This window comes from Podarcis filfolensis, assembly GCF_964270895.1.
Source record: "Podarcis filfolensis genome assembly, chromosome: 5".
NCBI lineage: Eukaryota > Metazoa > Chordata > Lepidosauria > Squamata > Lacertidae > Podarcis > Podarcis filfolensis.
The window spans coordinates 76,620,022-76,646,618 of record NC_139608.1 but is presented as its reverse complement, the minus strand read 5'-3'; the positions used below and the strand labels follow the sequence as shown (position 1 = coordinate 76,646,618).

The 26,597-nt window shown below is 39.9% G+C and overlaps 1 protein-coding gene across 1 annotated transcript in view; it reads right to left on the bottom strand.

Moving 5' to 3' along the window:
- Positions 1 to 1,543: 1,543 nt before the first annotated feature.
- PARG (poly(ADP-ribose) glycohydrolase) overlaps positions 1,544 to 26,597 on the bottom strand; it is a 69,191-nt gene continuing 44,137 nt past the window's right edge. The window contains exons 10-18 of the mRNA XM_083614643.1: positions 25,309 to 25,388; positions 22,918 to 22,978; positions 20,630 to 20,705; positions 14,510 to 14,657; positions 11,901 to 11,979; positions 10,332 to 10,440; positions 7,128 to 7,233; positions 3,812 to 3,940; positions 1,544 to 3,612 (exon numbers count right to left, since the gene is read on the bottom strand). Of these exons, the coding sequence (XP_083470769.1) occupies positions 3,455 to 3,612; positions 3,812 to 3,940; positions 7,128 to 7,233; positions 10,332 to 10,440; positions 11,901 to 11,979; positions 14,510 to 14,657; positions 20,630 to 20,705; positions 22,918 to 22,978; positions 25,309 to 25,388 (946 nt within the window). The 3' untranslated portion in view covers positions 1,544 to 3,454. The remainder of the gene's footprint in view (positions 3,613 to 3,811; positions 3,941 to 7,127; positions 7,234 to 10,331; positions 10,441 to 11,900; positions 11,980 to 14,509; positions 14,658 to 20,629; positions 20,706 to 22,917; positions 22,979 to 25,308; positions 25,389 to 26,597) is intronic.

The window sequence follows — 26,597 nt, the reverse complement described above, 5'->3', positions numbered from 1 at the left end:
GATAATGTGTAATCTGCTCGCGTCATTTTAAAGACAGGAAAATGCTTTCTCTGTTTGCCTCAAATTAAGGGTCATCCCACCCACCCCGGCTTGGTATTTTTAAAAGTTAACTATAGAGAAGGGTGGCTTAACTATGTCCCTCCAGATGTTATGGAACTACCTCCCCCATCAGTCCCAACCAGCATGGTCAATGCTCAGGGATAAGGAGTTGTAGTCGTTCCTTGTTGTCCTTCCACCATCTTATTCCAACAGGCTGTTGGGAACTGACTGCTTTTAATGAAAGGGCTGGTGCCATGCTGTTTTATGGTAATTATCCATGTTTTTAATAGATAGAATATAAAAGGTAAGAAAAGGAAAAGGTAAAGGACCCCTGGATGGTTAAGTCCAGTCAAAGGCAACTATGGGGTTGCGGCGCTCATCTCACTTTCAGGCTGAGGGAGCCAGTGTTTGTCCACAGACAGCTTTCTGGGTCATGTGGCCAGCATGACTAAACCACTTCCGGTGCAACAGGACACCGTGACAGAAGCTAGAGCAGACAGAAATGCTGTTTATCTTCCCCCCGCCGCAGTACCTACTTGTATCTACTTGCACTGACGTGCTTTCAAACTGCTAGGTTGGCAGGAGCTGGCACAGAGCAATGGGAGCTCACCCCATTGCAGGGAGTTGAACCGCCGACCACCTGATTGGCAAGCCCAAGGGGCTCAGTGGTTTAGATAGAATATATTCTATTACTGTTAAGTGTTTTTAAATTATTGCCTCAACCCATGTTTTTCAGCTGTTCCTATTTTATTTGTAAACCACCTGTCAGGGGGAAAGTCAGGGCATGCGCACATATATATATATATATATATATATATATATATATATATATATAATGATAATGGTGGTCTCCTAAGATGGTTGGATGGCACCTTGTATGCCTGCTTCTGGCAACTCCTGCAGCCAAGCTGGTGCCAAACGTATCAAACATATTAGCTCTGCTTTCTTTTGGACCACGAGGCTGAGGGGGCAGGGTCTTGTCACCTGGGAAGCCCAGCCCCGGAGAGGTCACGTTGGTGCTGCTAAAGTAGCAAAAACAATGCGGGAGGCAGCAGTTAGGAGTTAACAGTCTCTGCAGCCACAGAGGGCACCATGATTCTCCAGTGGTTTGGCTTCAATTCTGGAGGTGCGCTGACAGGCCAGCTCCTCCTGCTGTACAGAACACTTTTGAAAGCTATCAACTGCAGTCCAAAGGGACCCAGACACAATAAAGGTTTCTTATTCTGAAATCCCTCTCCCCAACCCCAACTAGCAAAACCAGAATAAATTAAAATAGCAAAAATTCCACAATAAGTTATAGGAAAAATATATATATGTACTTTTGTTTAATTTGCACTTATTTCAGTTGTACTGTTCAGTTTCTTGAGCTGCATAGTTTGAATAGTTTGGCTGCAGAACTTTAATTATTTTTCATGGAATAGTAGGCAGGAGATAGGTCTGTGGCATTGCTCATAAAAAACATATGTCAATTTTTTTAAAAAATGAACACACCAAAAGCCAAATGTGGAGAAAAATGTTCATCGGGTTTATTATTTTCCTTTACAAAAGAAATCATGTAAATGTAGCATACTGATTTTTCACCGCCCCAATCCAAAAATAACAAACGCACAACCTGCAAGTTTAAAGAACGATATACTTCAGCTTTTTATAAATTATTATATACAGCCATGGGTGACTATAATTGCATGTTTTGTCATGGCAGAATTTAGAGAGAGATTGGTCAAGAGAGAAAATCACTCTATTACACAGCTGTTTGTGATGGCACATTCCCATCTAATGGATCATTGGCCCATCAGCTCTCTCAGTATTCAAGATTGCAGCACCAGGAAGTTCTCTCTTGCTAAAAATAGAGAGTATACCACATAGTTGAGAAGGAAGATACTGAATAGCTGTGAAAGAAATTAAGACAAAGGGAAAATATTGAATCGACCCGGAATTATGCCTTTTGGCTTTGATGCAGCATCCTGGACAGTTTAGTTTTCTCTTTAATTAGGAAGCTGTTGGGACCATACGGCTCTTATTAACCTATTCACCCTGTGCTAGTTTGTTTCAAAGCTGAAGAGAAAAGTCAATGCAGCATTATGCTGCAATCAGCATTAAGCAGCAAGGTTTCCTTAATGCTGCTTTTCCATTAGCCAACAGAGAACTGGTTATAGCAACGTTTCCGCCAATGTCCCTCCTGTGAATTTTTATTTCCTTCCTTTTTTTACAGCACGTTCCCCTGAAGGGCAAAATCAAGCAATATTTTTGTTTTTTCCAGAGTCCCACTGAAATGATGAGTTGTGAACTGTGGCCACACACAACTCCCATTTGGGGCTGTCTTGGAGATGTTTCCTTTGGCTTGTGCATTTACCAAAGCAAAGTTTCAACGATATTGTCCATACTTAGGAAGGCATGCCTTACAGGGTTGTATATTATATAACTGAAATCCTAGTATAATAATCTAGGTTTCACTGTACATTAAATAACATATATATTTATCCATCAGAATTGCAGGAATATCAGAAAACTGCAACAAAGAAACTGGTGCAATTTAAAACCATTTTAAAAAGCTGTTTCATCCTTTCATAAATATATGGCCCTTGCTATAGTTCCCCCCTTCTTCTTCTAAATAATATAAATCCCTTTACCATCTCTTACTTTTGATCCTTGCTTTTTTGTAAACTGGATCCATCATGCTACTTTCAGTCTGCTGCTCATGTGCTCATGCTTTGCCTCATCCTGCCTCCATCAAAAGGGACGCAATCTCGGGATACACTTGCCATTATTGTTTCTAGGGCAGCTTTCCTTGCAGCAAGTCCTACTCAGAGTAGACCCACTGAAATTAATGGACCCAAGTTAATCATGTCCATTGGCTTAAATGGATCTACTCTGAGAGTAGACCTAGCACTGGATCCAACCCAATGTCTTTAAAATTATTAGTGGGGTGTTAAGGGTGGTTTGTTTATGAAACTATATGTCCAATAGAACAGATCATTACAAGGCTTCCCCACCGCCTCTCATAAATTATACTACCGAAGGGAGTGCTAAGAAACTGGTTTATATAGGAAACCTCTTTCTATTATATATGAGCATCTCTATAAAAAATGGAAAGAAAGGGTAGGCAAGTACAAATCTGCTGCTTTCAAATAAGCCCATAAAGAAAAGAGATCAAAAACTCAACCTTGAACCAAGGGGGAGTGGGGAGATAAATATGTTTACCAAACATTTCGTTCTATTATGCAATGATTAGGATTTACATTCTACACTGGAAAGAAAATTGGTTTCTTTACAAGATTGGTCTTCAGATATAATGCATAAAACAATAATTATATACATGGATATATTAAGCTACTCTGTATGTTACATCCAGCAATTCAATTAATATTCTACATGGAGAAGACAAGAAGGGATATTCATCTTGAAAATTTAATTTTTAGTCATCAAAACATAATCCTCTTTCGTCATCAGTGGAATCCGCATAGGACTCTACTGCACTGTATATGAAAGGGTAGAGTTTGATTTCTGGTCTTGGAGTAGAGCAACACCTGCATTCCTCATTGTAATATCTGAGCAACAGCCTGTAGACATCCCCTGGAAAATGAAAAACAAAACAAATCGAAATCAAAAGTTATTCATTTTGAAACAGCCAATTTTTAACAGCCTGCTCATAAACGTTTGAATTGTAAACACCAAAAATCTTTTCCTTGATTTAGGTCAGTAGTATAATAGCGACCATGACCCTGCCTTGTTTATCATCACACGTTCTTCCAAAGAGTCAGTTGATGCTTACCAACAGTTTGTCCTCTCTCGATTAGGAAAGTGTGCATGCTGTAAATGTCTCTCATCAACTCAGCATCTCCAAAGGTAAAATAAACAACGTCTCGCCCAGCCTCTGCGGCTGCCAAGATTTGTATTAAGGCTGAAATAAATTGATACAAGAGAAACGGGTGAATACAGAATGAAGGAGTTCACTGGTGTCAATAGTGGAAAAGTCTTGAACCATCAGGAGGAATGGAAGGAACTCAGGGGACTGGATCAGGATGACCCTGGGGAGTTATAAGTAGTAGTGGATTCTGAGCCCCATTTGGTGCCTGATCCTAAGGAGGGTCCCAGTGGGAGAGGGGACAGAGATCCACGCTCTGTAGATGGGTCACACAACTTGACGGAACTGTCGCCAGTTACTTTCCTACCAGAAAAGCCCACTCCAGCTTCTGCAGCTAAGGAGCTGGCTCTGGCATCTTCCCCAGCTGCACAGGAGCCTCCCGACTTCAGGATAGATGATGGAGAGTACATCTGATGCTGAGCTTGCACCCACCTGCCTCTGTCACTTAGGGCATAGAGATGCCAGGACACGCAGACCTCACCTAGCCAGCCCACTAGGACTCCCCACTTGCTTGCACAGTCCTGAGCCCCACAGCCACTTGTTGTGTTAAGTACTGTGCCCGTTCCATCCTTTAAAAGTAAGTTGGAGGGCATTGCACTTATTGGTTCAACAACTTAGCTCAAGGTTAGTCATGCCTTTGCTCTCTCATGCAACCACTGTTCCTAGAATTCTGTGACCTCATTTATGTACTGCTCTAATCTAAAAATTAAGGACTGGAGTTATGAGTTCCAGTTTGTCATCAGAAAAGGAGAGCTAGGACACCTATGGAACACCAAACAATCCTACTTTAACAGTGCAATTTTCCTAAATGATACAAACACTTGTTTGCTATAACAGAGTCAACGTGGCATTAGCATTTTTGCACCGCAAAGACATCTACCAATCAGCCAATGAATGCAAAGGCTGTCGAATTTGTGTACTTGCACTGCAAAACAGACTCATCCCACACTCGTCACACATCATGCAAAAGGCAAGTTTTCTACTGGGAAGTTTACTACTAGTGCAGCAGGACACAATTTAAAAGAGTAAGAGAGATTGTCCAGGCATTATAAAACCAAGCAGCCTGTTTGAAGAGGCCAGGGGTTGCCAACTTTTTTGAGCCAGAGGACATGTTTGGAATGGTTGCCCATCCTAAAATGGCTGCCTCAGAGGCATGGCAAAATGGCTGCCATATCCAAGGAGCGGAAGTAGAGGCAGAACCACAAAATGGTGTGGGCATATCCCCCAATCAGCTACCTCGCCAGTGAGAAAAAGGCACCTACATCAGCCACTGCCACACTTGAGAAGCTCTTTGCTTAGCTCCTCTGTTCAGAATGGACAAGGGGATGAGTGTCCAGTCTTGGTATCTGGTGAAATGGGGAAAAGCTTAAGGGCGCATGTGTTCAATGTAGGAAAAGCTGAGCAAGTGCAAACTGGAACGCAGCAGGAAGAGCAAACAGTCTCTTGTGAATTGTGGATTTCTGAGGGAATATTTACTGAGATCTTTTGCAAGCGCTGCAGAAGGCACATGTGGGTATATAATAATAATAATTATTATTATTTATACCCCGACCATCTGGCTGGGCTTCCCCACTTGGGTACCACACTTGCAATCCCTGCAGTATGGGAATGAAGAGCGGGAGCTAAGTTGTCGCCATGCTTTTTTCTAGTACAATATACTGCCTCCTCTGAGTAGGGAAGAATGAGCAAATTCAAAATTAAAGCAAAAACAAAATTAAACCTCCCATCTCCCTGCAGCAATGTAACTCCTTAACGTAGCTCATTAATTTAGGGTTTAACCATATTAAAGTAAAGTGGCATGAAGATAAGAGGACTGGTTTTGCCCCTAATGCCATGGGATAAACAGTGCAATAGTTGCAGGCTTTCTGTATTTCTAGCTTTACTCAGTACTGCACCATCATACTATCCCTGATATATACCCTGACCTTGAACAAAAAAAATACGTTACATTGGCCTTTATTTCCCTAGCTTCATGGAATAATTTATGAAAGAAAAGGTCACTTTGCATGCTTTAATTACTCAGAATTTCAGCTAATGTTGGCAATGCTTCAACTGGAAGACATGAAATAACTGGTGGGCAAGGAATTGCTATAGTGTGTTCAATTTCTGCACATTTTCCTGTGGTACAATGGCTGTATTTATAGGTGAATTTTATCTGCTTTCTAATTACTAAGAAAAAGTGGGAGACTTTATTTGGGGAGTGTTTTTTTTATTGCCATTATTACTGTTAATCCAGGCAATCATGTTAGCAAATGCTAACATTTCAGTCTTCCATCAATTCTGCATACCATATTTTCCCGTGTATAAGACAATGCTTTTTGCTTTTTTTAAAAAAGGCAAAAATTGGGTGTAGTCTTATACACGGATAGTGAATGCAAAGGGGGGACATGCGATTAATGACAGCAGCAAGCAGAAGATTGGCAGCGGCGATTGGGCAGGTGATTGGTGGCTGTGGCAAGGCCTGCTGGCAATTGGCTGTGGCTGCAACAATTGGGCAGGCGATTGGCGGCTGTGGCGAGGTGGGCAGGCAACTGGCAGCTATGGCAAGTGGGCGGCAAGGTGTGTGATTGGCAGTGGCTGTGGCAAGCGATCGGCAGTGGCGGGCAGGCAGGTGAGCGAGTGGCGGAGGTGACCTCCCCCCCCCAAAAAAGCTAAACAACTTAATTTCTTAATTTTGGGTTTTAAAAATTAGGGGTCGTCTTATACATGGGGGTATCTTAAACACAGACAAATACGGTAAACAAAACCAGTTCAACAAGTTTAGGTTAGCTATAGCTCCAGGATTTGTGAAGCTTTTTTCTGTATAACACGTCATCTCAGTCACAGAATAGAATGATTCTCTGTTTGTCCCTAAGCCTTCAAGTGCCTGTAAAAGCTAAGGGTTCTAACAGCTACTGCATGCACTTATGGCTTTAACATCCCCCTTCCAAACTTCCCTTTGCCCCCAAAGTGCACCACTGCCAGTCATCCAGGGAATAAATGTTACATTTGCATTTTAGCTTTGCGACTGTTTGTTACTTTGCAAACTTCTCAGAGGTTTGGGTTTTGTAAATTTTAGATTAAGCAGTTACAAATTGGGTAAATAAAAACACCTCACATTTTCTTGCACAAAACAAGGAAGCTGATTTCAGCAGTTTTCCCTTCTTGCCCCCCCTGCTCTCAGCTACTCTGTTACATGTTATTCTAGTTACACGTAATTCATTACAATATTTCTAACCTTTACCTTTCAATCTTGAATCGCCTCCAAAAGCACCACAGCCCCAGTTTCCAGTAGCCACTGCAGAAAGGTGATGTGGTGGGATACCAGGTCGAGAGAAACCACAGTAAGCCTGAAGAAAGAAAAATAGCTCATAGCACTTTGCCATTGGGATTTCTCAGCTGTTATTCTATTAACACCACAAAGAACTGTATTTAGTGAATCACTGCAATAAAGATTGTGTATCACATCAAAAGTCTTCGTGTGTGTTTCGTTTACGTTTCTTTCATGCTATCTAAACCTACCTAGCTCCTATGGCTCTTCCTCCATCCATTCCCACTAGCCCCAAACTTTCCTGAATCTTAGGGGGGAAAATACTTAAAACCAGCCTTCGGTGAATTCAACCCATTCGGAATATATTGTTTTGACTGAAGCGATTCAATTTCCTTGGCAATTTCAGTTCCTTTGGTGATGAATATGAACAACCTCGTATGGTCTGGGTCTGAAAATCCCAAGGACAGCACTTTCTTTTTCATGGAAGGTGTCTGCTTTTCTTGGCTTCTTTGAATGAATCTTCTCTGCCCCTTCCCCTAGAAGGGTAAGTGTAGTGGTTAGAGTACTGAGCTAGGACCCAGGAGGCTAGGGTTCAAATCCTCACTCGGCCATGAAGGATGACCTTGGGCCAGTCATTGCCTTTCAGCCTAACCTACCTCACAGGGTTGCTGTGGTGATTAAATGAGGCCAGAGAGAACCATGTACAGTGGTACCTCGAGTTACAGACGCTTCAGGTTACAGACGCTTCAGGTTACAGACTCCGCTAACCCAGAAATAGTACCTTGGGTTAAGAACTTGGCTTCAGGATGAGAACAGAAATTGCGCGGTGGTGGCGGAGCAGCTGGAGGCCCCATTAGCTAAAGTTGTACCTCAGGTTAAGAACAGTTTCAGATTAAGAACAGGCCTCTGGAACGAATTAAGTTCTTAACCCGGGGTACCACTGTATGAGAAAAAGGTGAGATATCAACGCAACTAACAGACAATAATTAAAAATTAAAGTGGGAAGAGAGCTGACACCCTTTTAGTCTTGGAAGGGGAGAAGCTCAGCCTGTCACTTTCCTAGTTGCCCAGCCAACCAGCTCACTCACAGCTTAAGGCATGTTTATGCTGGTGCAAAGTTGTTGCAAAGAACCAGTGTCACAGCTTGCCAGCCTCTCCTAGGTGGGTGGGTTTTCTTGGTCTCACAAGCTGGCAGGTGGAGATCAATGCATATGATGCTTTTTTTTTTTTTTTTTGAAAAATATGGTCGAAAGGAAGAAAAAATAACCTGGAAAGGCACTGAGAGTGGTGCCCCCCCTGCCCACACCCCTTTCCTGGTCTCTGAAGCGAAGAAGCTGTAGACCAAACTGCTATACTGAGATTGTGGCTTAACATGGAAAATCAAGTGAATTGGTCAAGCCAGGTTTGTGTGTGGGGATACAATGGCGGGAGTCAGGGACAAGGCAGCCATTGGCACTGTCCAAGATTCCTGACAATGGTTAAGCAAAAAATTGTTCAAATACACCTCACAAACAACCGGAAATTAACACATGACAGGTGGAATTGCAAGCACCTATAAGCAACCAGCATCCTAAAAGAAACATGCCTTGAGAGTCTTAGTCTACAGTGTAACACAGTTTACATATGCCTCATAAATCTGTGTTTGATTTAGTTAATGAAATGCAAAATATGTCGCTCAGCAGTTGCTTCAAGTATGATCCACCACTTTAAAATCACCCCTATTCAAAGAGGAAGAATTGTGTACAGCATGAAAATGTATAAAATTTATCCTAATATATAACTTGTATCTTTCCTATTAACATGATGGAATGCATCAAGTCTGATGTCAGATGCTTAGAGCAGGTGATTTAGTTTTCCAATTAAGATGTCAGTAGAAGTTTACTAATTTTATAGGCTACTATCTACTGCAGTAGCCTATTTTATTCCTATCCGTGATACTGCCTAATGCTACTTTTAATATGAAATACTAGCTTTACTCTCTTATTTAAAAAGTAAAATAAGTCTTAATTATGCTAGGCATTTTTGAAACCATAATCTTAAAGGGTATGGATCTTTCTTAGATGGAAAATATTAATTATTAAGAAATGCCTGTCACGTTAAATTGAACATGCTTAAGCATATATGGCTGTGTCATATTGAAACCCCTCAAGATTATTAGACAAATTCATATGCTAGCAATGAAGATATATTACAAAGGGTAGAAATAGCTTATGTATTTGTATTTTTGCTGCTTTAGTCAAACTACTGTGGCTAACAAGTGGAACCAATGCCATAGTTTAATATTTTGCAGGGATTTAATATTTTGTTGCATGCTATTAAAAATTGTGTAAAGTGATTTAAGAAAAAATATATATCTAGAAACGGCTTTAAAGATTTATTATTTATTTAAAAGACATTTTAATGTGATGCTGCCACAGTGGATTCAGGCAAACTGTTTTAACCAGACAAGAAAGCACTTCTGCAGTCATTTAGTGTTGGATTCTGGTGGGATCACTTTGTCTAAATTTCACTGCCACCTCAAATTTGGCAAGTTACACTTCTGGAGTTGGGTTAAAATGCCTTCAACTGATGGGTCAAGTCCCACAAGAGAAGCACATCCTAACTGTAGGTCACAGAAGTAGCACTTCCCGTAATTTCCAAACACCCCAAGCCTTTACGTTGGTTTTTAAAAAGTATTTCACAAACGAAAAGTGAGCACAATAGGTGAAAAAATGAAGGGGAGAGGCACATGTGGCTAAAATTAGTGAGCACCATACTGCTACTTTTTAAGTAGAATTTATTTTTAAAATTAGGAAGTTATCTAGGAGTTGACCCATCACAACAACACATTGCATAAGGAATCAGTAAGCATGACTGCTTTCCAACCATTTATGTGGATATTTGGATAAAGCTCCAAGAACATAACTATTGAGTTCATTTTTTCAAAATGAAAGGAGGTATTTCAAGAGAGAACCACTTACCAACTTGATTTAACCTGGCAAGGTTCGATTTTAATCTTACTGTTGAAAATATGAATAACGCCTTGTGTGAACTGACACTGCAATTAAGCAGGAAGTCTCCCTTCAAGGAGTTGTTGACACTGCAAAAATTATTGGACAGCACAACTCAAACACTAATGAAATGGCTGCAAATAAATGATGGGCTTAAGGCTGCAGGATGGATTAAGGAGTTACTGGCCTTGTTGAGCTCTCTTCTAATTTTCTCAGGAGCAAACTGATCAAGGAAACGTCTGAAATGAAATGCATCTATGGCTACAATTTCTGTGCAGCGCCTCTGCCATTCATCCCTGCATTGGGTGGGGGGGAGGAGAAGGGAGAGAGAAACAGGGGCAGTAAAATTAACTGTGTGATAATGCTGCTCATATAAACAAGACTGAAAATGAGTTCATCTCTCCAGGGCTTTACCAGTGGTGAAAAAGCACAGAAATAATGTCAAGGAAATAAATGCTGTAATAGATCATAGGTGAACTCCAATCAAAGAGAGAGGGAGTGGATGTGGGAGGACACCTGAAGTTTCCCCACAGATTTAGAAATACATTAATTCTACAATGTGAATGTCATATCCCAAATGTTAAGTAATGGGCATTATGTGATTTAACCACTAAGATTCCCTGGATGGCCAAGAAAAATAGACAACATTCGTTTCGTTTGCTGTACTGGTGCATGTTTCAAACACAATCCTTTACTTCTTGCCTTTCCTCAGCATAAACAGGCACTTTAAGTCACAACTAGGTGACAGAAATTAGCAAAGCCTTTGTCCAGACACTTGGGCCTCTGTATCAAACACATGCTCCTGCCTAAGAACCCTCTTGGGTTAATCTAATCTTAGGAGCAGTGCCAGAAAGTGCCCTACCCCAAAAGGCAGAATTTTTGGAGAATTAACTATGAGACATCACAGAACCAGTTCCAGTGGGAGTTAAGACCTCTTTGCGAGTAGCAAGATCAAATATTCTTTGTTAAGACTGAAGCCAGAAACAGTGTTACTGTAGTATATCAAAACTAAATACACCATGTAAAGGTTACTTCTTATCATGCTCTGAAGAGAGATGGGAGGACACATTCTGGAAAACATGACACTGGTATACATCCCTCTACTTGTGAGGAAAAGGTTGATTAACTCTGAAATGCTCCAGATTTTCTCTTTACACATGCACTGTCTCCGACTGCATGCATGTTTCCATGGTACTTTGCACTTCCGATATGCCTCAGAAGTGCCCCAAGTCTTTCCAAAGTAAAGAGGAAACATGGTTCTAAGTGGCCTGAGCGGTTTTACACACTGTGAATCAGAGAACAAAAACGCAAGGGGTGAAGACATAGTAGAATCCCGAGCATAATTCTTCCTAAGAACAAACTGGACTTGTCTTGATAGGATCGTAGTCAAAATGGGGCAACTGAGAAAGAAGAGGAAGATGCTTGTGTCCTTGAGTCGCCCCCCGGCCCTGCAAAAAACTTAAGAGGGCTACCCTCCTGAAAAAACAGCACAGTGAGGACTAAACATGCTAAGTATCTATGGGATGACTACTGGAAAAGAAAAATGGAACACGAGGGGAGGGAATAGCAAGCTGCCATCCTAAACAGAAGCACTCCTTTTATAAGAGAAAATGCACTGTAACTTTTTGTTGCAGGTCCTCTGTATTGTGCAACTGTCAACTGCAGTCACGGGAAATGAGATCACAGCAATGTACCGCCCTGAGGATCTATTGTCAACTTTCACAATGTCAAAGCCACTCTTTTGCAAGAACATTACCTGGGTGTTTGATCTTCATGGCTCCTGGCCCACTGGTACGTTTCTGCATAGCCAGTATATTCACTATATTGCTCTGTACCTGGGAGGGAAAAGGTCACATTTTAAAAGCCATCATCAGCTGAGATTTTCCTCTCCTCTGTAGAGTCATTCCCATTCTGAATACCTGTTCATTAAGGATGTTAGGAAATGTCATTTGAATAAGCAAAAGCAATGTAGTTTGGATCCAGAAAAGCCAAATGCACAAATAAATCTATGCAAGAGAGCTGTCCCAGAATGTGTATCCCAACTGTTGAACAAGTTGCCGAACTTTGTTACCAACCATCTTTCTCTGTCTCTGCTAAACAAATCATTTTACTGGTATTATGGCTATATGCTGAAAAGGAAGTCTGAATGCCTTGCACATGGGAAATCAGCTTGTCAAAATCCAAAGTGAATAAAACAAGTTTGCAAAATTCTAGTGTAGCGGGGGGGGGGGGGGGAGAGAGAGAAGGAGAAAATTGTTTGGTTAGCAGTATTGTAATTCGCTGACTGCCTTGTTGAAACTGAAGGAGGTTGTCATGCTTGATCGGTATAGAAGGCCAGGAAAGGTTGCACTGTCTTGGGGCCTGAAACTGTCTGATGAGCTTAGAATAATCATCTATCCTTTCATATAACATAGTCAGGGAAGTGAGTTTCAGTCTGATTTTAAGAACCTTCTCACAATTTCTAAGCCATGGATTAGAAAGTTCATCAAAACCAAATAGCTGTGGTACCATACATATTATTATTCACAATACACTTGGATTTAATACTGGAATATGAAACCAGACAGATGATGAATAGCAATGCTAAAGCATATGGAAAGGAAAACCTTCTCCTTTGTTAAGATGAATCAATTCATCTTTATTTTAGAAGGCTTTAAAATAATTTTAATTGTTCTTTTCCTCCATTACTGTTTCTGTGCCTTCTCCTTGGGACTACTTTTTATGTTCACCACAGCTACATAAGTGAGAACTGGGGAAGGGTATAAGAGGGAGGCATGAAAAAATGACAACTTTGGTGTCTCCCTCACCATTTGTGAGAAAATCTTTTTTAAGAAAACTGTAATAAATGCAACATGCCTATCAAATTGCAGTTTGGTGATATCGACCATGTTCATACGAACACAAAGTATGTTCATTTTCATTTTAGCAATGTGTAATTACCTACAGCTATCAGACTCGTAATACATTTTCCAATTGCCTGTGCAACATATCCTGTATTTTATTCTATGAACCACCCTGAGATTCTGCCCATGAAGGGCAGAATATAAATAAAATAAAAATAAATGCAGGTATCAAAGCAAAACATCAGACTTCAACTTCAACTATTTCCTCTGAACACTCAGCAGTTGGGAAAAGCCTCTGCTCTGTGTTTCATATTTGCTACTGTGATGATCTCAAACAGATGCTGGACAATTGCAACAAATCTAATTTCTTTCCAATCTCTCCGTCTCTTCTGCAAATTTCAGAGGCACAGTTACATCCATTAGGCCACTGAGTCAAGATGCATCATCGAAAGACTGTAATTTATTGGACAGATAGCTGCACACAGCAGAGACTCGCCTAAGCACAGATATGGAAGTAAGCCAAGGATCAAATGAGGATGATGAAATGGCTGTTTCCATTAAGGGAGCAGAACATTGCATCACAGATATTAATTAGAAAGTACTGTAATAAAGTAAAGTGCACAAAAAAACCCTGAGAAATAATGCTTCCTTTGTTTGTTTGGCCGTCCCTCAAAAATAAAAGCATCCATTTTGGATTCAGAAACCCTAAAAACTATTTGCATTTGCCCTCCGAACAGATTATGATACTCCTCTTTTTTATATATTTTTCAAGATTTAATTCAGTACATAGCAATCAACTAAGCTTCAACTTTTAGCAAACAATCCATATAGCTCAGGTCATTCTTAGTTTCTCTCTTCGGTTTGGGAAAATAAAACAAACGGCCATAGTAAATACATATACAATCACAATTTTTGGATCCAATTGGGAACCTCCAACTTGTGGGCCAATCTTGGCCCACCAAGCCATTTTCCCCAAACCACAGACACCTGCCCATCAGCTGATGTTATTGATCAATGCCTTTACTCCCTAACATCGTATCTGGTACCTGGATCATATGTTTTTGCTGTTAACGGTAAAGGATCACATATATCCAAGTTGCCAGTTGTCTTTGTATTGTACTTTCCTCTAGGCTGGGTAACGTTCAAGAGTTCCCATGCATCTAACCAGCTGCATCATTTGACTTATGGCTCATTTTTAACTTTTGTCCCCCCAAGCAGCTCAAAGTGGCATAAATTGTTCTCCCTGCACCCCCATTTTATCCTCAGCCTGTAAGGAAGGTTAAGCCAAGATATAGTGACTAGCCTAATTTCACACACTGAGGCTAAGTAGCGATTTGAATCTGAATCTCCCTGATTGTAAAATGAGTCTAAACACATTGGCTCAGTTCCAGTGAATACATATCCTAGATTGCTGTCTTTTGCCCAATGATATGAACTGGGAGTAAGTTTCTGGAGTTATTTGGCACCAGGTTCACATGAGGTATGTGAATATTTCTCAAGTGTGAGGCTTACAAAAACTAACCTGTGATAATTAGACATTCATTGTGATCCAGGACTTCAGTAATGAGACGAGATACAATCAGTTCTGGATTGATTAGGAAGCGAATTTCTTCTTGCACCAGTCCTGCCCCAGTGACGCCACCTCCAACAAAGCGATTAGCAAAATCAACCTGACAGAGGTATAATTTTTGTGGTTACAGAACATTCAAACACATTTCCAACCCCCCCAATAATGTAAACATCTGTTATACATGCTCATTTTTCATGTTCAGGTGGGGTTCTCTTGATCTTAACCACAAAATATTTAAGCAATGCTACCATCTAGCCTGAGCCATTTTATTGTGCTCCTTTTTTGTTAGTTAGTGCTTGCTTGTTGTTTCGTAATTCAGAACTCAGAATTACATGGCTATAAACATTGAAGCCCTGATTTTTTTTTAGATGACAAGTATACACAGAAAAGGTTACACCTGGCAGATTTCAATGAACTTCTTTCACTAGCACAAGGATTATTAGCACTAGCACAAGGTAACTGCTCCTCTCTCCTCCCCCATGTCACCCTCAAAATTGCTCTGGAGGGCTGGGGGACTCCAGCAGGTTTAGGAGACACACAGGACAGAAGAGGGAAATAATATTCTGTTGTGTGATGAAAAATCCTTGAACTTATGGAACTTCAGCTGTGGTGCTACATTGAATAGAAGCCAATGAACTTGGGATCCAAAGGCGTCTTCACACATTATAGTCGTACCTTGGATCTCAAACGCCTTGGCTCCCAAACAAATCGGCCCCCAAACAATCGAAACCCAGAAGTGAATGTTCCGGTTTTCGAACGATTTTCAGAAGCCGAATGTCTGCCACGGCTTCTGTGGCTTCCAACTGGCTGCAGGACGCTCCTGCAGCCAATCAGAAGCCGCGCATTGGTTTTCGAACAGTTCCGGGAGTCGGACGGACTCCCGGAATGCATTCTGTTCGAGAACCAAGGAACGACTGTATATTATTTACAGGTACACAAAAACATTTTTCTATGCCTGTAAATTTTAACATGTGCACATAATAATTGCATGTTTCTTCCTCATGATGATACATACATACAGGAGAAGTGGAACTGGCTGCAACCTCCTGCCACTTGGGCACACAATAGCAAACATGTAATACATGAAGTGGCCTAAGGAGATTTGTGTGACTGCGATTATTTGTGTTTTAAAGGACTGATGAAATATTATTTGATACACTACATCCTTGGCCATCTGCAGCCTACCCTGGGGCACATTGAAGTTCTGTAATTAAATTCTATCAGCACTTTTCAGTCTAGGGAGATCTAAGTAAATGTATGACAGAAGACACCTGAAAGGAATGAGAGCTCACATTCACAATGAAAGGAACAAATTGCCAGATGATAACAAGCTGTACACTCTTGGCTTTTTTTGTACAAAAAACCATGTGGGATACACATATAATCAGTGCCTTGTTATCTCTTTCAAGTAATGTTCCTCTACTTTATGAGTCCCTGGGGTCTCTGTCACTAGTCTGATTAAAGAGAAAAGTAGATCAGCCTGTTCATACAATTGGTCATTGCCAGAGGCTCTTCTCTGAGTTCCCCTGCCAAATAACACACAGTAGACATGGCTGAGCAGACAGCTTTCTTGATGGTGGTGTCCCACCTATGGAATGGTCTTCTACAAGAGACTGACTCGGCATTTATGTAGCCATCCTTTCAGGACCAGGCAGAAATCTTTTTGTATTTTCCCAGGGTCTCTAAGATTTGTGGTTTTTAAAGAAATGTTTGCTTGGAATTTGATCTGGTTTTAGATTGTTGTTTTACATTTCATGCTACTATTTTAATCTGGAGTTTTATAAATTGCCCTGATCAAAACATACTGAAAGGCAGGATATAAATTTATTAACTAACAACTGAATTGTTTAAAAAATAATGAGAGTTACAATAAAAATGCTGAAAGGCATTCGTGGTTGAACTATTGCTCAAAGTATAATGCATAAACCTCCCAAGAGACCTCATTCTAATATTTAGTCTGAGTCTGGCCAAATAGAGGGATTTGTTCTGTTTATGCAGAATCAGAAAGCTACACAGCTGAAACGGGACTGACAATAACATTGCCGAGGTGAAATTGGGTGCATTCAATGCATATTTGTACGGAACAACAAATGCATTATTAAATATTTTTCTGCCTCTAAGGCTACAGTTTTAAGTGGCTTGGGAGAAAATTTAATATTGCTTTGCAATGTTAAAACACACCTTGGTTTTAATGTATTTTCTGGCTCTTCAAGTGTAACAAAAGCTATAAACAAAACAAAAATTTTTTTTTCCTTCCAGTAGCACCTTAAAGACCAACTAAGTTAGTTCTTGGTATGAGCTTTCGTGTGCATGCACACTTCTTCAGATACACTGAAACAGAAGTTGCCAGATCCTTCTATATAGTGAGAAGGTGGGGAGGGGTATTACTCAGAAGGGTGGTGGGAATGGGTGGTTGGCAGATAGCTGGGATGAGCCTGTTGACGACTCTTAACGACTGCAATAGGTCTTACAGGAAAAAGCAAGGGGTGAGAAGGTGAAAAATGGCTTTGTCATGTATAATGAGATAAGAATCCAATGTCTTTGTTCAGACCAGGTCTCTCCATGGTTTTAAGTTTGGTAATGAGTTGCAATTCAGCAGCTTCTCTTTCCAGTCTATTTCTGAAATTCCTTTGTAGTAATACAGCTACTTTGAGATCTTGTATAGAATGTCCTGGGAGATTGAAGTGTTCTCCTACCAGACGTAACACGGACACTGGCACCAGAGCCTGCAATAAACCCAGATGCCAACTTTGCTGCCACATACACCCGGACAACACCATTACTGGCCCCAACAACATCACACATACCATCTCGGGACTATTTAATTGCTCATCGTCTAACATTGTATATGCCATCAAATGCCAACAGTGTCCCTCAGCTCTCTATATTGGACAAACAGGCCAAACCTTACGCCAAAGAATAAACGGACATAAATCGGACATCAAGAATCACAAGACAGAGAAACCAGTAGGAGAACACTTCAATCTCCCAGGACATTCTATACAAGATCTCAAAGTAGCTGTATTACTACAAAGGAATTTCAGAAATAGATTGGAAAGAGAAGCTGCTGAATTGCAACTCATTACCAAACTTAAAACCATGGAGAGACCTGGTCTGAACAAAGACATTGGATTCTTATCTCATTATACATGACAAAGCCATTTTCACCTTCTCACCCCTTGCTTTTTCCTGTAAGACCTATTGCAGTCGTTAAGAGTCGTCAACAGGCTCATCCCAGCTATCTGCCAACCACCCATTCCCACCACCCTTCTGAGTAATACCCCTCCCCACCTTCTCACTATATAGAAGGATCTGGCAACTTCTGTTTCAGTGTATCTGAAGAAGTGTGCATGCACACGAAAGCTCATACCAAGAACTAACTTAGTTGGTCTTTAAGGTGCTACTGGAAGGAAAAATTTTTTTTTGTTTTGACTATGGCAGACCAACACGGCTACCTATCTGTAACAAAAGCTATAAAGTTATGCTTCAGAAGAAAATAATCACAACATTAGAAAATGGCCTCATGTTTCAAGGAGAAGTATGAAAGAAAATCTGCCAGAGTGGAGTGACCATCATAGGCTCCTTGCCTGTGTTTTGCTAGAACTACCCACTCCAGAGACATGGGAATGAAAAATGGATTGCCCAAGGTCACACACACACACACACACACACACACGAAGTTAAGAACTCAAAGCCTTCGAACAATTCCCAAATTAAAATACTATAGCTTCCTCCACTGTACAGCAGCTATTACCTGAGCCAAATTAGTATTTATGTCATCAACTATAATTATATGAACTGTTGTCTTATTATATTCATTCTGCATACTGTAACAGTGCTCAAAAATTATAATTAGGGTCAAACCCCATAAAATAAGGGGCTGTATGAGGGCTAACAGTCTCTCTTCTCAGAACCATACTAATCTAATTCATGATAATAAGCCAGTGAACTAGATCAGTAAATGGTAGAAGAGACAATATAATGAACACAATAATGAGATCATGTAATTTTGCCAGCTACTAACAATATATAAACAACACTATGCACATTCTACTTTTTTGGAGTTTTTTAAAATTCCAAATTGTAACTTATGCTACTCCATGCATTTTCTTAACACTGCAAAATGTATTATGGACACAATTTTTCATTAGATGTTACAGTTGAGACTTTCCTCTCTCCCCCCCCCCCCACCCACGTGGCCTTCATTTCCCCTGCTCCTGATTATGTGTGTCTCAGGCACATTGTTTTTATATGCTCAAACGCCTTGCCAAAGGGCAGGAAATAGTTATTTTGTCTTGTCTGCTCTTGCTAAGTAGTGGCTGCTAGCTATGTTTTTCCCCTGGAGGCTTTCTAGAGCATGCTTTGTGATGAGGATGGGAAATCTGTGGCCCTCCAGATTTCAATGAACTCTCATCAGCCCTAGCCAACACAATGAATTGTCATGGGTGATGGTAGCTGTAGTACAACATCTGGAAGGCCACGAGACACCCCCCCATTATATGGGCATTCCCCCATTATGTACCCCAGATTCCTGAAATCCACAACTGCATTTGGAAAATGGAGTTCCCACCCTTTCTGCATTGCATAATAATTACTGATCCAAGTTTTCCTGCCCCATTTTACTCTAACAGGTCTAAAAAAGGATGATGGTCTGTAACATTTTCCTTTTTTATTCAGAAGTGAGAAACAAGTTTTAAGCAGGAAGACAGTGAGACACAAGTCCCAGAAAACATACAGAGATATGGGACACATAAGAGGTTCATTCAAATTTGTAACAGCAGCCCAGAGTTAGGAGATGTTACTTTTAAGGATGGCCTAAATGTCAGAGAAATGCCAAAATATGATATAGATTTTCTTCTCCTGGGATTTAATGCTATAACGCATCTAACTATAGTGTTCAGATAGGTTTATGATGCATATGTTATTTTGGAATATCATTTGTAAAATAAAGAGGGTTTTTTAAAAAAAGAAGTGAAAAACAAGGATGCAAACTGGATTTAAGTATATTTTGTTCCATTAATGGTCTACTATGGGAATAATCTTCTAGGAACTTCTCCCAGGCAAGCCTCATTACAGTGAAGGGAAACAGCACGAGAGCACATTAATGGTCTTGTGCATCTCCCTGTGATTGCAATGAGGCTTGTGCAGAAGAACAACCCACAATTAGTTTGGTGTAAATCCTATTACAGTGGTGCCTCGCAAGACGAAATTAATTCGTTCCGCGAGTCTTTTCGTCTTGCGATGTTTTTCGTCTTGCGAAGCACGGTCCGTCGCAACTGCGCCTCTTCAAGCAGCTTTAAGAAAAAAGGGAACAAACTCGCAAGACGTTTTCGTCTTGCGAAGCAAGCCCATAGGGAAAATCGTCTTGCGAAGCATCGCAAAAAACGAAAAACCCTTTCGTCTTGCGCGTTTTTCGTCTTGTGAGGCATTCATCTTGCGAGGTACCACTGTACTCTGGCATCCTAAGGCTGTTGAATGGGTTTTTAAGTCTAAAATCAACCGTTATTAACGAAACAGGTACCAGCCACCCATACCACACTTCAGAATTCAGTTCCCTCTCGGCTAAAACTACATCAAAATGCTTGTAGATATGGACAAGGCGGAATCGTTATCAATCTGTTTTAGCTGACTGGCTCTCAGACCAAAGCAATTCCACTAGCAACAGACAATGCCTCCTGAACTACTGAACTGGTCATCTGCTGGGGCACTTCCAAAATAAAGGAAACAAAAAATAAAACTGTCAGCCTGTCACTTTCATACCCTGGAACCACCCCTCTCTTGTCGCTCTTCAATCTCTGTGTGACCTGAAGAACCTGGAGCTATCCGGGTATTCCGGTTGTCAATCAAAAGGTTATTCACAGAGTACACATGTGGAAAACAAGGTGAGCTGGAGACAATAGACAACGTTAAGGCTGTCAGAATAATCAATTCTGCTGTGTCTGTTATACTGCACACTAGTTTGGTACTTTCACATACAACCTAGGGCACAGCCGAATGATTCTGCTAAAATGCCCAATAGAACAAAAGTTTTGTTAGAGCACAGCACAAGCCAATATATTATGCTGCTTTTACCTGTAGCATCCCATGCCCGTTGCTCTCAATAGTGCCTTCATATGTGACATGCAACCTGGACAGCTTTTTCTGGGTTCTGTAATTAAATATGGAAATGAGGAACGGAACAATACCTTATAGAGAGAAAATACATTTTTTTAAAAAACCATGTTGCAAATTTATAAGGAAAATGTCTCTGGTCAATCAATCTATACTGAATTCTATAATTACATAGGATGGGTTAATTATAATTATGGTTAATTCTGATGAACCAATCCTACACAATATCTGCAGTGAGAGGAACAGAAATCCAACATTAGTAGTACCCTAAAACCATGTTGTTTGCCGCAGTGTTGTAAATGTTTGCACTTGGTACGGACTGTTTTGGTAGAGATGACAGTTCCCTTTAAATGGAGCACCATCCCTATACTGAGAGAAATTCAATAAAACTAAAAAGGGTTGGCAGGAGTGTTAGCACAACACACATCACAGGAGTTTTGTGATTAGGCCCTATGGCCTTAATAAGTTTATTCTCATTAAATACAAGCAAGCAACAAGTCCCATGAGAGAAGGGCAATCAAACTCCATTTTGGAATCCGCATTGCTAGCATGCAAAGAATCAACAGCAGCTCTTGTTCCTTTACCATTTATATAGCCAATTGAAGCACTATAAATGCCTATTTACTGGCACACAAAAACACCTATGGAAAGCATATCCACTGTTAAACCTCAGAATGAATGCTGAGGTGAAAGATGAAAAATTGACACATATTGAGGAGAATGGAAAATCGATTTTATTTCTGCTGAAATGGAAAATTTAAAGCTTTTGGGTTTTCATTCAAAATGGCCCCTTTTTGCTTATTTAAAAACAAAAAGAAGCATAGTACTATACTGCAAAAAAATTCTCTTCTGTTTCCTTTTTTTATAATACTCAAACTTTTTAATTTAATACCCATTCTTTATCTAGACAGAAATTTTTATTCTACATAAAATGGTATTCCTGGCATATTTAATCATCCTGTAGTGCAATTAAACAGACAAGTTTAAATTAAGCTGCATTAGTCATATCTATCTATTGATTTACTGCTCCTAAAAACCTTTATTTTGGCCCCTACTTGAACAAGATCCAAATGCTAACAGAAGAAATTAATAGGCTTCATAAAGCCATTTCTGCACAAAACTTGAGTGCCTTGGCATTAATGCAAAGTTACATTAGTCATTTCCAGAAGAAACAAAAATTTAAAAAGCAGCTTTCTCACTGTGAAAAGCATTTGACTGCTTAGCCTCACTCAGCTTAATGGGAAGCATGTGATCATTTATTAGCATACAGTTAAAGTCATTTAGAAAATAGCACTGAGACAGATCAATCTAATCTATAGAATGTACAAATATGGCCTTAGACCCTAAAGTGTTCTTGTGCGCGTGGAAAGCACTTCCGCTGATGGCAGGGTGGGCAGTTCCTTCTTCCTGCTGCAGCCCCCTCGGCCACATAGCATCCTGTTACAGTCGTAGAAGAGTTTGGATGAAGAGTTTGGATTTGATATCCCGCTTTATCACTACCCGAAGGAGTCTCAAAGCGGCTAGCATTCTCCTTTCCCCTCCTCCCCCACAACAAACACTCTGTGAGGTGAGTGGGGCTGAGAGACTTCAGAGAAGTGTGACTGGCCCAAGGTCACCCAGCAGCTGCATGTGGAGGAGAGGGGAAGTGAACCCGGTTCCCCAGATTACGAGTCTATCACTTTTACCTTGGTTTTCGAGCAGAATGCGTTCTGGAAGTCCATTTGACTTGCGAAACGTTCGGAAACCAAGGGACAGCTTCCAATTGGCTCCCAATTGTGCAGGCATATCGGAAACAATAGTTGTTCGGCTTCCAAAAGATTGTTCGGAAACCGGAACACTCACTCCGTTCGACAACCAAGGTACGACTGTATTAGGACTGTTTCCTTCCAACATGAGCCAAGAGGAGCAAAGTAGGTACAAGTTGCTTGTGTTTTGTAAGCAATCGTTTATGACCTACTGTGAGGCGCAAACATGGTTGAAACAGAAGTTACAGAGAACTTGATAACTTGAGATATAACAACAACAACAACAACAACAACAACAACTTTGTTTTATATCCCAAAGCCATTTTCTACTCTGTGAAACTGACAGGGATCAGCTTATGCAACCAACCTGGGTTTCCTGACAAACCCCACCCTACCGCACCCCTGGGAGGTCAGGCAAAAGAAAAAAACTGAAATGTTACTGGGATTTAGGTAGACCAGCTCTAATCAAAATGAAACTATTTCAAGAGAGATATTTTACCCTACCTTTCCCAATCTGGAAATTCCTGTAGACACTGTCTTGTAAATGTCACCAGTCCAGTGGGTTCTACAAGAAAACAAACCCAAGCAAGTATATAAAAATGTAGCACTTCATTTAATTTGGAAGATAAATCTACAAAGGATGTACCTCTAGCACAGAAATGTTGCCAGAGAAACAATATGTTGAATATTTGTTTTTTGTCCAAATAATTTTTATTGGCTTTCATGTAAATACAAGAACAACATATAACTAGTTGATGGCCTATATTAAGATGTTCATTCCTTGAAAGGGAGTACTGATGTTTTGATTTTTAAATTCCAAGTGAACAGAGTAGTGCAATCAAATAATAGATCAACAACAAATAATGAACAGAAAATAGAAAATGAATGGTGGTTGTAATCTATTTATATTACCCATCTTACTTCTCAATTCATATTCTTTTGAATGTAAAACTACTAGAGGAGGTGTGTTCTCCACACTTTTTTTGCTTAATTTTAAACTCCGTGTGCCTTTATCTTGAGAGTGATTTTGAGGGACAGAAACCTATGAAGTGGTCTCTGGTAAAATAGAAAGACCCATTTTATTTATGTAACCTTCCTAGGAAGGGAAAGCTTCATCCTTCTGATTTAGGAACGTTAACCTGATCCTAGCTACCTTTTCTCAATGAAGGAGAATGTACTGCAACGTATGTAAGCCTAAGCAACAATTTGATTTCTTCTAATGGATTAGAAGTGGGACAGCGATGGGCTCCAATAGTGAACCCTGCTAAGGTATGCATTTGAAGGTGCAGGACGAAAATAGGATTGATCTGTATGAGTGTCTGCCTTCTTCAGAAAAATGTAGTCACTCCAGTGTTCTCCAAAGGGATACTCAGAAAGGGGGATAAACCTCATGACTCTGGCTTATTCCCGAAAATAAATCTGTGTGACAGGTAGAACTCAAACTAAACATGTAGATTGTTATGTGCAAGGGAATGGCTGCATCTTAGAAATAATTTATTGTTTGTTAAAAGTTTTGGTGAACATAGTTAAAAACATTAATAGTGTAAGCCCAATTAAGGTTGCAATCCTGTGCACACTTTCCTAGGAGCAAGCACCACTGAACACAGTGGGATTTCCTTCTGAGTAGCTATGCACAGAATTGCATAGAGACTATCTTACCCCCTGGAAATGTTTCATCTCTTGTGGTTTGCTATGATTTGGCTTACTAGTTTGCTAACCTAATTCATAAGGGAAGAAGACATGAAATATCCTGGCAAATGACTTTATGGAAAATGTTTGAAGAGTCTTGTTACCAAGCTAGAAATTCTAAGATATTCAAAAGGTTAAACAGAAGCTTTGTTTGTTTGTTTTCCAAAGGCAGTGATTTCTGCACAAACCTTGTGTTTACTCACAAGAGGACTGTCATATTATGAGATCATGTTTCACAAATTAAATGTTTGTCTTCTGAAAACAAAGCTCTTGGTTTTCAGCAACTCAGGATAATGTTACAAGTGATTTAATTACTGTTTGTAATAAAAGAAGTTTTGGGAATGGAATATTTAATTTCTTTTCATTTGAAAGATGAATTACTGTTGTCTTCTTATTAATTACATGGAAAAAACAAATATGCCATTTTGTCTCCAATAAAAAAAGAGGCTACATGTTACTAATAAAAGGCTAATAGTCCCATCATTACCTTTAAACAAATGAAAATGAAAAAAGGGCAAAATATTGGTATCATAAAAACTTGGGCAGTATAACAATATTAGATATTTCCACTGGAAAAATACAGCATGAGAAGGAGATGTGAAACTATTGGGTTACATCCACTAGATAGAGTAGACCTTTTGATATTAATGGAGCTAAATTAGTTGTGCCCATTAATTTCAATGGGCCTATTCTGAGTAGGATAGCATTGGAGAGAACTCACTGTTTTTGCCAGACAACCACATGTATGCCATAATGACTAATTTCAGTTTGATTGCTAGCCTGCTTTTTGTATTCTCAGGTAATTTAGATTAAGGTACATACGTATATATATATGTACATATATATATTTGTGTATACATATGTAAAAGTGTGCATATATAAATAGTATATCCATCTTTAAACTACTGCTTAACTACAGCTATACACAAGTATTTTTGAATATGACTGCATTAGCCATCCTGGGCCCTACAATCAGCAATGGAGGCCCTGTTGGTGGTCATGACCCCATGAGAAGGCCTTCATGGTGGTGGTTCCCCATTTGTGGAATGCCCTCCCTGAAGAGGTGCATCTGCCCCCCTCATTAACAAAATTCTGGAGGACTTTAAAAACATGTGTGTTCTCTCAATAATTTGATGGCTGAAAGATACTATTCCTGGAAATCTTGAAATTATTATGGGAGAATGTGACTGTTTTAAAATGTTTTACTTTTCTCTGTGACTCTTCTGAAGTAGCAGAAAAGGGTTTTCAGTTTCTCAGGCTTCCTTGGTGAACGCCCTTCAAACAACCTACAAAAAGCAAGGGGGGATTATTATAATTCAGCAATTTACTAACCAACAGAAGCAAGGGGTGACTTGAATGAACAATTAATTATAGCAATTCTTCAAATATGGAGGCTCTAGAATAAAATTTGATTCAACCTGAGTTAAAGACAGTCCAGTATTAGTATTGTACACATCAGTTCCTGACATATCAAAGAAACCTCAAATTTCTTAAGCACTCTGTTGTACAAAGACACCTGAAAATGTGACATGAAAGCTGGCAACCTTGCCATATAAGAATCCCTTGCAGACAATCGCAGAGCCTGGAGACTGTCAGGTAATGTATCCATAGCAGTGACCAGAGGAAGAATGACTGCTGGGAGGAGCGCAGAGAGAAGAAACCCCATAGTGCACCTGTAGCAGCACGTCCAGATGCCTTCATCTGCTCCAGCTGCAACAAAACATGTCTTTCCTGTATTGGTCTCTACAGCCACAGCAGGTGCTGTAACCCCACAACTGTTTGACTTTATGCCTGAAGGAGTACTATTCCATTGTCTGCCAAGATCAATGGACGCCAACAACAACAAAATTACTTACAAGTTCCAAAAATTTAAAATGGCCTAGGATGCATACTGACTTTCTGAGCACACATTCTTCATGAACTCATTGTAATATATCTGATGGGAATATACTAGATTTGTGAGTATATTTCTCATTGGACCACTCAGACAACTGTTGGGTTTTCTTAAAAAAAATTATTTCATTTTACAATGTATATAAAGCAGAGAGAACAATTATAAGACGAAATTTAAAAGATGAAAAACAGAACTCTAAAACAGGCATGTAGAAGTAGTAGCGACACATGAGTTAAAATAACAAAGTCCAAGACTATCAAAATTATCAGATCATCAAGTTTAGTTCCAGGTTTGCCAGACTTATGATGATTGTTCGGCAGTATATGTCAAAAAGGAATGCCGTATCATAGAAAATGTGTCTTGAGGTTCCAGTCACACAACTACTGAGTATTAATTATTTTTCTTTGCCTGACATTTTCCTGAACTGAATTAGAACTAATATGTTTGATTCCTTTCCTTTCAATGAACAGGAAAATGTTGTAATTTTCCTATTCCTGGAAAAGGAGCTACATGAATTAGTTTTTCAGTTGCTATGCTGTTCCTGTGTGTAGACCATTTGTGTGAGCAGTTTCATACATAGTTAACCAACTGCAGTGACATC